This window comes from Mauremys reevesii, linkage group 26 (assembly GCF_016161935.1).
Source record: "Mauremys reevesii isolate NIE-2019 linkage group 26, ASM1616193v1, whole genome shotgun sequence".
Taxonomy (NCBI): Eukaryota; Metazoa; Chordata; order Testudines; family Geoemydidae; genus Mauremys; species Mauremys reevesii.
Window position 1 is genome coordinate 15751893 of NC_052648.1, and position 15044 is coordinate 15766936.

The 15044-nt window shown below is 52.3% G+C and overlaps 1 protein-coding gene across 1 annotated transcript; it reads left to right on the forward strand.

The window, feature by feature from the left end:
* The first annotated feature begins 5555 nt into the window (after nucleotides 1-5555).
* On the forward strand, nucleotides 5556-10357 carry VMAC (vimentin type intermediate filament associated coiled-coil protein). Its single transcript, XM_039516229.1, has 2 exons — nucleotides 5556-5768; nucleotides 9795-10357. The coding sequence occupies exons 1-2, from the start codon at nucleotides 5578-5580 to the stop codon at nucleotides 10150-10152; spliced, it is 549 nt and encodes a 182-aa protein (XP_039372163.1). The 5' UTR covers nucleotides 5556-5577; the 3' UTR covers nucleotides 10153-10357.
* The last annotated feature ends 4687 nt before the right edge of the window (nucleotides 10358-15044 follow it).

Genomic DNA, 15044 nt, shown 5'->3' on the forward strand with positions numbered 1-15044 from the left:
AACAAGTCCTTCTATCACTTTTGTGGCGGGAAAAGTTGTGAGGAGATGGAATGCTGAGGGCTCGTTTTGGCGGGAAAAACTGGTTTTGATTGGTTTGAGCCTGTGTCTTGATGGTAAACAAGTCCACTCTCACAGATGGAGTCCAAGGGTCTCATATACTCAGGGGTGAGCTGGAGCCGGTTCGCATGAACTGGTTGTTAAATTTAGAAGCGGTTTTAGAAATGCTCGTAAACTGGCTTCCCTGCGAGGGAAGCTTTGATGGGCTCTGGCCGGGAAGGGTGTAATTCATCCTCCCGGCCGCTGGGGGGAGCTGCGCTGCAGGAGCCATGTGGGCTGCCTCCTGCCCCTGTTGCTGCTGCTGCTCCTTGGACCTCTGGCCCTGGGGCTCCTGCTGCTGCCTGGGGGGTTCCCGGCTGCCTCCTGCTGCTCAGGCTGATCCCAGCCGCTCTCCCCATGTAACGGCCCTGCCCCGGCCCCTGCCCGCAGCCAGCCCCTGCCACCCCCCCTGCCCCTCCCCAGCCCCTGCCAAACTCCTGCCCCCTGCCACAGCCCCTGCCACTCCCCTGCCATCCCTCCTGCCCACAGCCCCTGCCACCCACCCTGACCACAGCCCCTGCCACTCCTCCTGCCCCCTCACCACAGCCTCTGCCATCCCTGCTGCCCCCTGCCACAGCTGCCCCCTGCCACAGCCCGCCCCGGCCACAGGCCCTGCCCCCCCCCCGCCGCCTGCCCCCACATCTGCCACCCCCGCCACCACTGAGCCCACAGCCCCTGCCACCCCTCCTGCCCCCTGCCACAGCCTCTGCCATCCCTGCTGCCCCCTGCCACAGCTGCCCCCTGCCACAGCCAGCCCCTGCCACAGGCCCTGCCACCCCCCAGCCTCCTGCCACAACATCTGCCACCCCCTGCCACCACTGAGCCCACAGCCCCTGCCACCCCTCCTGCCCTCTGCCACAGTCGCCTCCTGCCACAGCATCTGCCCACAGCCCCTGCCATCCCTCCTGCCCGCTGCCCACCGCCCCTGCCACCCCTGCTGCCCACAGCCCCGGCCATCCCTAATGCCCCCTGCCCACAGCCCCTGCCATCCCTCCTGCCCCAGACCCTGCCACCCCGACTCCCCCTGCCACAGCTCCTGCCACCCCGCCCACAGCCTCTTCCATCCCTAATGCCCCCGCCCACAGCCCCTGCCATCCCTCCTGCCCACAGGCCCTGCCACCCCACCCACAGCTACTCCCATCCCTCCTGCCCCTCGCCCACAGCCCCTGCCATCCCTCCTGCCCCTGCCCACCCCTGCCCACAGCCTCTGCCACCCCCTGCCCATAGCTATAGGCCCTGCCACAGCCCCTGCCCCCAGCCCCGGCCATCCCTCCTGCCCACAGCCCCTGCCACCCAACAGCCCCTGCCATCCCCCTGCCCACAGCCCCTGCCATCCCTAATGCCCCCTGCACACTCCTTGCCATCCCATAGCCGCTGCCATACGTCCTGCCTGCAGCCCCTGCCACCCCTCCTGCCCCTGCCAGAGCACCTGCCATCCCTGCTCCGAGCACCTGCCATCCCTGCTCCCAGCCCCTGCCCGAGCCCCTGCCACCCCCGCCCGAGCCCCTGCCACCCCTGCCCACCGCCCCTCCCATCCCTCCTGCCCCCTGCCCCCAGCCCCTGCCATCCCTCCTGCCCCTGCCACAGCCCCTGCCCCTACCATAGCCCCTGCCACAGCTCCTGCCATCCCTCCTCCCCTGCCCCCAGCCCCTGCCATCCCCTGCCCCTGCCACACCCCTGCCAGAGCTTCTGCCATCCCTCCTACCCCCTGCCTACAGCCCCTACCATCCCCTGCCACAGCCCCTGCCACTCCTCCTGCCCCCTGCCACAGCCCCTGCCACCTTCCTGCCATCCCCCCTGCCCACAGCCCCTAGCATCCCTCCTACCCCCAGCCCCTAGCATCCCTCCTACCCCCTGCCACAGCCCCTAGCATCCCTCCTACCCCCTGCCACAGCTCCTGCCATCCCTCTGGCCCCCTGCCCACAGCCCCAGCCCCTGCTATCCCTCCTGCCCCATCTCATTCCTCCTGCCCACAGCCACCCCTCCTGCCCAGAGCCACAGCCCCTGCCAGAGCTCCTGCCATCCCTCCCCCAAGGGTCAGTCCTAGGACCAATCCTATTCAATTTATTCATAAATGATCTGGAGAAAGGGGTAAACAGTGAGGTGGCAAAGTTTGCAGATGATACTAAACTACTCAAGATAGTTAAGACCAAAGCAGATTGTGAAGAACTTCAAAAAGATCTCACAAAACTAAGTGATTGGGCAACAAAATGGCAAATGAAATTTAATGTGGATAAATGTAAAGTAATGCACGTTGGAAAAAATAACCCTAACTATACATACAACATGATGGGGGCTAATTTAGCTACAACGAGTCAGGAAAAAGATCTTGGAGTTATCATGGATAGTTCTCTGAAGATGTCCACGCAGTGTGCAGAGGCGGTCAAAAAAGCAAACAGGATGTTAGGAATCATTAAAAAGGGGATAGAGAATAAGACTGAGAATATATTATTGCCCTTATATAAATCCATGGTACGCCCACATCTCGAATACTGTGTACAGATGTGGTCTCCTCACCTCAAAAAAGATATTCTAGCACTAGAAAAGGTTCAGAAAAGAGCAACTAAAATGATTAGGGGTTTAGAGAGGGTCCCATATGAGGAAAGATTAAAGAGGCTAGGACTCTTCAGTTTGGAAAAGAGGAGACTAAGGGGGGACATGATAGAGGTATATAAAATCATGAGTGATGTTGAGAAAGTGGATAAGGAAAAGTTATTTACTTATTCCCATAATACAAGAACTAGGGGTCACCAAATGAAATTAATAGGCAGCAGGTTTAAAACAAATAAAAGGAAGTTCTTCTTCACGCAGCGCACAGTCAACTTGTGGAACTCCTTACCTGAGGAGGTTGTGAAGGCTAGGACTATAACAATGTTTAAAAGGGGACTGGATAAATTCATGGTGGCTAAGTCCATAAATGGCTATTAGCCAGGATGGGTAAGAATGGTGTCCCTAGCCTCTGTTCGTCAGAGGATGGAGATGGATGGCAGGAGAGAGATCACTTGATCATTGCCTGTTAGGTTCACTCCCTCAGGGGCACCTGGCATTGGCCACTGTCGGTAGACAGATACTGGGCTAGATGGACCTTTGGTCTGACCCGGTACAGCCTTTCTTATGTTCTTATGTTCCTACCCTCTGCCAGAGCTCCTGCCATCCCTCCTGCCCACAGCCCCTGCCATCCCTCCTGCCCCCGCCACAGCCCCTAGCATCCCTCCTACCCCCTGCCACAGCCCCTGCCACAGCCCCTAGCATCCCTCCTACCCCCTGCCACAGCCCCTGCCACAGCCCCTACCATCCCTCCTGCCCCCTGCCACAGCTCCTGCCATCCCTCCTTCCCCCGCCATCCCCGCTGCCAGAGCCCCTGCCCCCTGTCACCCCTCCTGCCCAGAGCCACAGCCCCTGCCAGAGCTCCTGCTATCCCTCCTACCCCTGCCAGATCTCCTGCCATCCCTCCTTCCCCCTGCCCACAGCCGCTGCCATCCCTCCTGCCCCCTGCCACAGCCCCTAGCATCCCTCCTGCCCGTGCCCACAGCCCCTGCCACCGCTCCTGCCCCCTGCCAAAGCCCCTGCCATCCCTCCTGTCCCCTGCCCACAGCCCCCCCTGCCACAGCCCCTGCCACCCCCCTGCCATCCCTCCGGCCCCTGACAACAGCCACTGCCACAGACCCCCGACAGCAGCCACTGTCCCCCCCCTGCCATCCCTCCGGCCCCCTGCCACAGCCCCTGCCCACAGCCCCTTCCACTCCCCTGCCCACAGCCCCTGCCATCCTCCCGACCTCTGCCACAACCCCTTTCCCCGCCACAGCCTGTCTGCCCACAGCCAGCCACTGTCTGCACCACCTGCCCACTGCCAGCTCCTGTTGCAACCAGCCCGTTCACACTCCCTGCCTCCAGCTAGCCCTGCCCACGCCCCTGTCTGCAGCCAGCCCCATGTCCACTGGTGCCCTGCAGTTCTCAAGGCAATAACCCTGCACACCTGCTTCAATGAGGGGGGGCAGGGAGCAGCTGGGACCCACACATGTGCACACCCTAGGGTGACCAGATAGTAAGTGTGAAAAATCGGGACAGGGGTGAGGGGTAATAGGAGCCTATATAAGAGAATGTCCCTATAAAATCGGGACATCTGGTCACCCTAGCACACCCCCAGGGAGTGGCGGGGACCCATACATGTAAAACGGAGCTCATTTCTAGTTCAGGCCCATCTTTTTAAAAAAGAACTTTAGGTCGGGTTAACATACATCTGTATTTTCCCAGAGATGTCAGGCTTTTAGGTTCTTAAATCGCTGTCTGGGTGGTAAATTTTAAAAATTCCTCCCGGGAAGATACAGACGTATGGTAACCCTATTGGTACAAAAAATACATACGGTGGCACATCCCTTAAATCAGAACTTTTTATAGGGAACCGGTTGTTAAGATTTTAGCAACTCATCACTGCATATACCGTACTCTATATTGGATCTTATTTTAAATCCAGTGATTTACTTCATAAACAACTAATTGAACATATTAAACAGTTTACTACTTACACCTAACAGTAAATTAGTCCAATACTGCCACTGTGATCAGGCTGAAGCACCTGGTGTGTGTGTTTTTGTTTTTTATGGTGAAACTGCTGTCAGGGAACTCTCTTCTTGCTAAACTTTGTGCCCCAGGCAAACCGTAAAACATTTCCTTTCCTGCAACAAGTGTGTCTTGTTCTGGGAAAGAGCTTTTTGGAAAAGAAATACAGCTGCTGGCCATTTCTGGGGCATAGGGCAGTGTCAGAACAGGTATGGACTAGCCTATCTTAGCCAGGCAGCATCACTGATGGGACTTTTAACGGCCCGGTTGGTGGTGCTGACCAGAGCCGCCACGACCCCAGTGCCTTATATTCTGCGATCAGGGCTGGCTCCAGACCCAGCGCGCCAAGCGCGTGCTTGGGGCGGCATTTTGCCGGCAGGGCGGCAGCCGGCTCCGGCGGACCTTCCGCAGGCATGACTGTGGACGGTTCGCTGGTCCCGCGGCTCCGGTGCACCTCCCGCAGGCATGACTGCTTGGGGCGGCCAAATTCCTAGAGCCGCCCCTGTCTGCGATCCAGTACTGGGTCACGACCTGCAGTTTGAAAACCACTGCCCTCTTCCTGGGGTGCCCCAGCCCCCAAAGCACCCCTTTTCCCAGGGTGCCAGCCACCTGCCTCAAAGCACCCCCTGCTCCCCAAAGGGACTCTCTGCTGGGAGGGGGCATCCCTGTGCCCCCAAGGGGCCCACCCCTCGCCCGTGGCCCTGTTGTTCTGCCCCAAAGGGCTCCCGTGTCAGGGAGGAGCCTCACCCTACCCCCAAAGGACCCCTCTGCCCAAAGCCCGGCTCCCCCCAGTCATTGACGCAGGCCAGGGATCGACCGGGCGAGCTGGGGCGGCCCCTTTCCACGCCCCGCCCCCGCTCCTTGGCCGGCGGGGCGGGAGCCCACAGCTGCGGAGGGACTGGCCGGGCCGGGCCGGGCGATATGTCGGCGCCGCCGGCCGTGCAGATCCGCGAGGCCAACGCGCACCTGGCGGCGCTGCACGGGCGCGTGGCGGAGCTGGAGCGGCGGCTGGGCGCGGCCGAGCGCACGGTGCGCGGCCAGGCGCAGAGTCTCATCCGCAAGGACGGCGAGCTGCGCGCGGCGCTGCGGGAGCTGGCGGCTGCCAAGGACAGGTAGCGCCGGGGGAAGCGGCTCCGCGCGGCCCGGCCCGGCCCCGGCCCCGGCCCCGGCTCGCGTGGCTGCCGCTCGGCCCCGCCCCTGGGTGCGGCGCGTCTGGGCCGGCGTAAGGCCGAGCCGTCCTGGGCCGACAGACCGACGTCCCGCTGCGGGCCCGGGCCTGGGCCTCGGCTGGGCCGGTCAGTGGGGCGGGGCGGCCCCGCTGTGAGACCGGCCCGGAGTCCGGAAGGGCGGCCGGGAAATGCCAACTGGCCCTAGCAGCCGCTGTGCAGCCTTCGCCAGCGCAGTTGCGGCTGCGCGCGGGGACACGCTCCTTCCGAGCCCCGTCTCCCGGCCCGAGTAGGAGTTGAGCCGAGGCAACACGTGCGGGCAGATGAGCATGGCCCCATGTAGACAAGCGCAGGGCGGGACCGGCGGTCAGGTGTGCTTGGCTGAGGGTAGGATGTCACTGGATTGCTCACTTCTAATCTTGACAAAAGCAGTCTTGCCGCTCCCTCATCAAAACATGACTCTGACTGATGTAGTGAACGGTAGCTGACAGAGCTTATTAGGTTCAGGTTGTTTAACCTCTCATGAGAGGACTCTGTTTTCAGTTGTTTGTTACTTTGCCAAACTATAACCAGTCATGGTGAAGTTTTCCATACCAGGTCTCTGTCTCAGGCTGAATTTGTTTTGGAAAGTTTCATTTAAAACAGTCATGCCATTTCTGAGAACAGTATTAGGGAAAAATTATGCCCATGTTGTTTTGTAGTAAAGGTTGTTAAGTCAAGTTAGGAAATACCAAATCTAAGGTTGCTTGTGCAATTATAATTCAGTCCCCTTGTATGTATGCATGCATGATGGTGATTTCCTGAGCATAGCTCATCCTGCATGCTAAGACAAGGCTTCTGAGGAAAAAAGTACCGTATTTTATCATGTATTCCTTAATTCTGGTATTTCCTAACTATTCAATGCTTTACTTTGAAACCTTGGTGTTCTTTTAATGTGTTTTCTTAAAGTTTTTAAAAGCAAACTGAAACAAGAGAAATACCTTCATGTGAACTATATTCACCATCAAATGTGTCACTAGCAGGGTCAGGACCTTTAGATCAAACTGCAGACTTCTACCGCCTGAGTTCACTGAACATCTGGTCACATTAGTAGGCTGTTATCCTGTATGTGGACCGATTAGAGGGGAAGAGGTGGTGGGTTTGTAGAAATTTTGGTGGTGCCCAGAACCCACCCCTGCCCAAACTCCACCCCCCACCTGCCCAAGGCAGGAGGGAGTTTGGGTGGGGGAGGAGGTCTGGGGTGCAGGTGCTGGGAGGGAGTTTGGGGATGGTGAAGCACTAGTAGGGTGGTGAAGCACTGGAATGGGTTACCTAGGGAGGTGGTGGAATCTCCTTCCTTAGAGGTTTTTAAGGTCAGGCTTGACAAAGCTCTGGCTGGGATGATTTAGTTGGGTTTGGTCCTGCTTTGAGCAGGGGGTTAGACTAGATGACCTTCGGAGATTTTATTTTATATAATTGGAGATATACCAATCTCCTAGGACTGGAAGGGACCTTGAAAGGTCATTGAGTCCAGCCCCCTGCCTTCACTAGCAGGACCAATTTTTGCCCCAGATCCCTAAGTGGCCCCCTCAAGGATTGAACTTACAACCCTGGGTTTAGCAGGCCAATGCTCAAACCACTGAGCTATCCTTCCCCCCCATCCCTTCCAACCCTGAGATTCTATGATGGGAGGGGTGCAGGGGTGGGGATGAGAGGTTTGGGGTGTGGGAGTGGGCTCAGGGCTATGGCAGAGGGGTGGGCTGTGGGGTGGGGATGAGGGGTTCATGATGCAGGAGGGGGCTCAGGGTTGGGGTAGACGGTTAGGGTGTGGGGGATGAGGGCTTTGGCTGGTGCTGGGGATGAGGGGTTTGGGGTGTTGGAGAGGCTCAGGGCTGGGGCAGAGGGTTAGGGTGCGGTGGAATGAGGGCTCTGTCTGAACTGGGGATAAGGTGTTTGGGATGTGGGAGGGGCTCAGGGCTAGGGCATAGAGTGGGGGTGCAGGGGGGTGTGAGGGCTCTGTATGGGGCTGGAGATGAGGGGTTTGTGGTGTTGGAGGGGGCTCAGGGCTGGGGCAGAGGGTTGGGGTGGGGGGGAGGATGAGGGCTCTGGCTGGGACTGGGGATAAGGTTTGGCATGCTGGAGGGGCTCGAGTGGAGGGTGTGAAAGCTCTGGCTGGGAGTGTGGGCTTGAGTGGGGCAGGGATGGGGATGAGTTTGGGGTGCAGGCAGGCTGCTCCAGGACAGGGGCCAGAGAGGAGGACTCTCCCCAGCCCTTTCCCTGCCGGCAGCAGCGAGCTCTGGGGGAGGAGCCCCCCTTTCCCGCCCCCCCCCCCCCAGCAGCACACTCACCCCCACCACTGTCACTGCATGTGGCCCCTCTCAGGTCCAGGAATCTCCCTCGCCTCCCCCATGGTGGGTGCCGGGGGGTGCTGCGTGCGCCTCCTCCCCTGCTGTTGCCTTTGACTTTAGCCTCACTGGGGATGGGGATGGTGCTGCCTCCTTGCCCAGCATGGGGCAGGAGCTGTGACTGTGGGCGGTGTGTGTGTGTGGAGGGGGGAGGGCTGTGCTTGTGGAGAGTCCCGCTGGAAAAGGGAAGGGTCTGAGTGGGAAGGGCAGGCTCGGAGTCAGTCTGCCCTGGCAGTAGTGGATGGGGGGCACTAGGCTGCTGCAGGGAGGCAGCATGGAGCTGCATGGAAGAGGCAGGGACGCTCTGCTCCCTCCGGGGCCTGGGGATGTGCACAGGACCAGCAAGGGGGGGTCAGGGGACACTCTGGGAGGCACGGGGGGGGGGCTGGGGGGGAGACCCAGCCCCAAACATTGGTGGAGCTGGGCCCCTGGGCTCTGAATATTGCTGGTGCCTGGGCACCACGTGGGTATGGAACTCGCCGCCCATGGAAGAGAGACCCATTTTACTAGTGGGATTGGTAATATCTGCTGGATCCCAGTATTCCAGCAGGGGAATATTGAGACTCTGGAATCCTGGGTTCAGTTCTAGGTTCCAGAGGAGAGTATATTCTAGTGATTACACACCCTTCTGTTCCCATCTTCTGTTCTCCTCCCAGTTTTACATGCACATCCACTTACTTCCCTGTTCCCTTCTGCTTCCAGCCTGTGTCCTTCCTCTGTTCCTCGGATACAATGGGGTGAGTAAGGCTGCTTCTGCCACCTCCTTGCTCCCTTGATGCTAGCAGTTGAAAGCAAAAGGAGCAAGTGTCTCCATATTGGTGCTACAACAGAGGTGCAAGGATGGGAAAAGTTCTGCTCAGTCACAATATCATGACGGGACATGTGGAGTCCAGTCGGCATGTAGGAGCTGTATGGGGATGGCACAAACTCAGTGCAGATAGAAGCTGGCAGCTAAATTCTCCACAGACTAACACACCTCTATTGAAAATGTGCAAACTACAGTTTTCACTGGCTTTTAACTTGCCCATATGTAGGCAAATTTTTACAGTTACAGCAAAACACGCCTCCCTGACATCAGTTGATCTCCCTTGCCAAATTTCATATTCCTGTTACAGGGCTTATCAAAGAAATGGTTGTAAGAAAATTTTAACATGGGCAAAACAATGTATTTTTCCCTAAACTCATTATCTAGAATGGCTGAACTGTTTTAGTTGAAACTTTCATAAAAATTCAGTCCAAGGGGCAGACACCCAGCATGGAAAATTTCAGCCTGAAAGGTTAACGTTTGACAAAACTATAAGAAACAAGGTCTTATAATGGAAAGTGTTAGTATCACTATTTGCACTGCCAGTGCTGTTAGAACTACATAAACAGCAGACCCAAAGAGAGGGACATGAGAGAGAGATTTAGGAAGCTTGAAATGATATGGGGATCATTTCTTCAACATTTTATATAACCTCTTTTTCTAAACTGAAAAACCCTTTAGGTCTTTATAGGATGAGGACAAATAAGTGAGGAACAGTAGTTGTGTGCATGGCTACGTTTTAGTAGCCTTGTTTTGAGACTGTTTTTCTTGTTTTCTTCTAAGAGAAATTACTGCTCTGCAGCAGAAGCTGCTCTCATCTGAGGAGACAATTCAGAAGCTGTTGAATGTCATCCAGAAAAAAGATGACTTAATTGTACAGCTGAAGCACAGGAGTCATCTTCTGACTAAAATCTGCAGAAACCGACCCATCCTGGACAGTCTTCTGTCTTACATGGCAGAAGGGGAACAGTTAAGTACCTTTCCAGTGACCCAAAGTGATTCCAGTTCTCCAGTTCATGATGAGTTCCAGGAGTCAAACTGCATCACCAACCAGATATCAAAGAACAAAGACTTCTCTCTCAGTGAAGATGACCTGGAAGATCAGGAATTGGATACAAGCCAGGTTGGGACGACAGTGTGAACTGAGTGTGGAACATGTCGTTTATTACAAATACTCCAGTTCTGATTTTCAAACTTCCTTCTGTTTTTAATCTTGTCCTGAAAGAACTGGGTTCAGATGGGAGTCTGTCCCCCACCCCCGCAGTTCTTGCAAGTATAGAAAAGGCTACCTCCTTCATTGAGGACTCAGGAAAGTGGCTACTTGAGTGGATACTAACCCTTGTTGAAATGGGAACTTATGGGTTTTCCACTGTTCCTTTATCATGGGGATATTTTCATTCATCCTGTCCTTCAGTATTTACTTTCCTCTGTGACACAAAACACTTCATGTTAAGGAAACTTAAGTCAAATGCTATATGCATAGTAGATCTTCCAGCACTGGTGGCCAAATGTATCTCCATCGACTTTCAGCTTCTGTTGGCCTAAGTGCTGCTCCTCATCCAGGTTTGCTGTATATCAAAGCCATAGACAGTGATTGATTAGAGCAGGATCTTTTCTGGGAAGTTTGGCTGCATTGGTTTTAGTTCTATGTTGAATTCCTAACCTGATGTTTTGTTTTTGAGATTAGATTTGTTAGTTAAGATTAATCCAAATCTTTTCTTTTGCTCTGTGGAGTTAGCACAGAAAGATGGAAACTAGTGTATAGGTTTGAGGCAGATTCACAATGTAAATGGAGGGAATCCATTTTCTGAAATTCACCTTCTTTCCAGATTGTCTTGTCTGTTTTAAAATTAGAGTGGAGGAATTAATGGGAAAATATCGCATTCATTAGTAAGAGGTGTAGCCACTACAGTTGGTGGTGGGATTTTAAGGAATATTATGCATAAAGTTAAGTTTCTGGGTAGAAGGGTTGGTTTCTGACTTGATCACTCTGACTTGCATTTAAAACTTGGTAGAAAAATTAATCTATTTTAAGCTTTTTAAAATTCTGCCTCTTACGGCTTTAAGATTGGCACCAGTCACTGCATGGAAACTTTGCTGCTGCACAAAGTGGCCAGCTGTAACCTCTCTGCCTTTGTCTGGAACATGTAGATTTTCTCTGTGGTCTAACCAGATTTCTTTTCCAAATTCATCTTGTTTAAACTCTCTGACTGACAGCAGCTCAATATGCAATTCCCTGTAGCTGGCTAAGTACTTTCTTATATCTATCATAAAGACCTGCTTTTATATGGGACGTTCATTGTTCAGAATTCTTCAGCGGGAAACAAAATGTGAGAATGGTTATTCGACTTCAAATAGGAGTAAAGGAAAATCTCTTAAAATTCCTTTTTGAGAAACTCTTATAAACACATGCAACATATTTATACCCCAGAGTGAATTTCCTGTATTTTTATCAATCTAAAATCCTTGACTACTTTTGGTTACTAAAGATTCCTTTGCATTTTTTGCAAAACAGGGTTTTGGCAATTATGTTCTTGCCAAATACTAACTCAGGTAAATACATTCTGCCTCCATATAATCTCTGCCATTTACAGTAAATAAATAATTCTTAACTTCATCAGATGTGTGGGAACAGTGCTGGTGACACAGGATGGATACAGTTACATACAGTGAGAATGGTATTTTTGTAGTGGGAGGAGTGACCTCTCTTTGAAGAGTTTATAAAAGCACTTGGTGATTTGGGATTATAGGTGCTATGTAAACATAAGGGATTATTTATCTCTTTACAAGTCTAAAGTAAATGTGCAACTTCTTGTGAACATGTACATTATGCAGGTCTGGCCCAGTCTATGTGGTGTCCCTTCAATGTAAACAATCAATCTTCAGTGCAATAAGAATATCCCAGTGTATTTTTCATTCTGAAATTAGATGTATACAATTTTGCATCTGCCTATATAGAGTTAGGAATTCCTTTGTAGTTTGTCAGATTCAGATGCAGATATTTGCACTTAACAGAAAAAGAACATCTTGCTCTCTTACAAGATGTCTCTCTTTCCCAGTGGAGAAGAAGGGGTCAGAAAGGACCCAACTGTGTGCAATGGCAAGAAAGACAACTGACTCAAATATGTGTCCAAAGCAATAATACTACTCTTTGTTTAAGCTGCAAGTGCTCTTGTCATGACCCTGGTGCAAAGGATACAAGATATGGTGGGACAGTCAGCCTTTTGAAGCTTCAACCACTATCTCATTACACGCCTTGCCTCTTCTAGTTGTCAGAGTTTGGGATGCGTAACTCCCTCCACAGCAAAATAGACTATAACCCTAATTAGCATATGTATGTTTACTTGTTACTATTGTACAATTAGGGTGCAAGAAAAAATGTAGGACCAAGGGAGCTCAAATTAATCTTCTTAAAACTGTAACAGTCAGGCAATTGGACAAAATGGATTTGAAGCACTGGAATGGGTTACCTAGGGAGGTGGTGGAATCTCTGTCCTTACAGGTTTTTAAGGTCAGGCTTGACAGAGCCCTGGCTTGGGTGATCTAGTTGGGGATCGGTCCTGCTTTGAGCAGGGGGTTGGACTGGTTGGACTAGATGACCTCCTGAGGTCCCTTCCAACCCTGATATTCTATGATTCTATTTGTGGCCTGTGAAACCCTAATGGGAAAGATAAAACTACATTTAGTTGTGTGCTGTGTCTGCCTTTATTGGCACTGATCTCATACACTGGTAAAGTTCTTAAGGCTCTGTCTTTGTGGCTAGTGTATTAAAGCTGTCACTATACCAGAGGTAGGCAACCTATGGTACGCTGATTTTCAGTGGCACTCACACTGCTCAGGTCCTGGCCGCCAGTTTGGGGGGCTCTGCGTTTTAATTTAATTTTAAATGAAGCTTCTTAAACATTTTTAAAACCTTATTTGCTTTACATACAACAGTAGTTTAGTTATATATTACAGACTTATAGGAAGAGACCTTCTAAAAATGTTAATGTATTACTGGCACGTGGAACCTTAAATTAGAGTGAATAAATGAGGACTCGGCACACCACTTCTGAAAGGTTGCTGACCCCTGCACTATCATTTGGCCCTAATGAGACATAGTCATTTTCAAAACAACCTGACTACACTGGTGGATTTTGAGAGCAGATTTTTCAAAGTGCTCTAAACAGAAAGCTCTGCTCAACTATTGAATCTGATGGCTACAGAATAACAAAGCTGAAGTTGCAAAAGTATTTAAACTATGCTGAAGTCATTCCATGGCCTTGAACCAAAATGTTCTTAAAAGCTCTATATCCATTCGTTCTCTACAGTGAAATTGATTCCACAGGCAGCTCCATATCTGCAGATCTCTAAAGAAGGAAGAATCCAAATCCCAAGCAGATATACATACTTTAAATACTTTGAGAAAGAGGATGATATTGTACATTCCTTCAGCTCCTGTCCAATTCAGAGTTTTTAAAATCTTTTGCCTTCCTTAACTTTCCAGGCCTCTTTCTAAACTTTAAGGATGTAAACTTGTGTCAACGTTTCATCCATTTATCATCTGTTTGTTACAGTGGGTGAAGGGCTAAGCAATTAGTTACTATTTTAAATAAAAACTCATTTAAAGTTTTTTTTTTCTTACTGATTATCATGGCAGTGTCATCCAGCTGCCTGCTTTTATTGTTTTTTGTTGCATTTGCATCTGTCCTCGCTTAAGTTTTTCTTGCCGGATACAAAATAAAGATATTTTGGCATATTCAAGTCACGTTGTTTCCATAGGTTTTCTTTGCCTCTTCAGTTTTAAGTGACTCAACTGGTCAGCAACACACAGGGACCATTTGTCCAGTGTTTTCACTAGACTATTTGCTTTTGTATCATCTCATCTGATCGCCTTTCAAACCTGGCCCCTCTAGTTTGAAATGCCCTGTACCTATTGGGTTCCGGGAAGTGGGTGCACGGAAGCCCACCCACTGCTAAAGGATCTCCCGCTAAGCCTAAGGGGAGGTTACCCTGCTCCTGCCCTGAAGGGCTTAAAACAGCCCTGTGCCTGGGAGCTGCTAAGATGGGCTGATTGGAAAGTGGCTGCAGCTGGGTCACACCCCAGCAGGCCCGGCTGGTCCCTATAAAAGGCTGTGAGCCAAAGGCCCAGAAGATATATATATATATATCTGTCTCTCTCTCTCTCTCTGCATTCAGAGGGAGATGGGCCTGGCTGCAGGGAGCTAGAGGCAGAGTACCTGAGTGGAGCAGGGCTGGGGACAGGCTGAGGAGCTCCAGCCTGGAAAGACTGCAGCCTAGCATAGGCCAATTGGTGCTGGGGGTTGCAGAGGGCAGCCCAAGGGTAGGCCAAGGCAGCAGCTCCAAACCCTCCTTGCCAGTGCTGAATAGCTGATACTGCAGTCTGCCCCAGGGTGTGGGGGCTAGATGATGACTGGTAGCCTTATACTGAAGTGAGGTGGGAATAGTGGGTGGGGGTTCCCTGGGGAGGGGAGACCCTAAGACTGAGGGGTTACTGCCAGGGGGCACCGGATCCAGGGAGGGACACGGGGGCCAGGGGCCAGGCGGATCACCAGCCTGCAAAGGGCGCTCCGGGGCTGGACCGAGCTAATTCCCAGAAGTCACCAGCAGATGGTGCCGCAGGGGTGAGTCCGCATGTCTTATATGCCCTTTTCCCCGGCATTGGTAAATAATTCTAGTTGTTCTTTGAAAGTGAACACATTTGCAAAACACAACTAGCTATTGTTTTCTGACCTTCCTAGTCCCCTGGGATGTTTTGTTTATGATCCTTTCAAGATATACAATTACTATTGACTCTCCCTGTTACAATATGGGGGGAGGGATAGCTCAGTGGTTTGTGAGGGGGCCATTAAGGGGGCCATTTAGGGATCTGGGGCAAAAATCTGGGGATTAGTCCTGCTTTGAGCAGGGGGTTGGACTAGATGACCTCTGGAGGTCCCTTCCAACCCTGAGATTCTATGAATATTGTCACCTATCACCCAATTCACCTTTATGAAAGGAGTGTGAACCCAGTGCTCCCATCACTTACCTGCT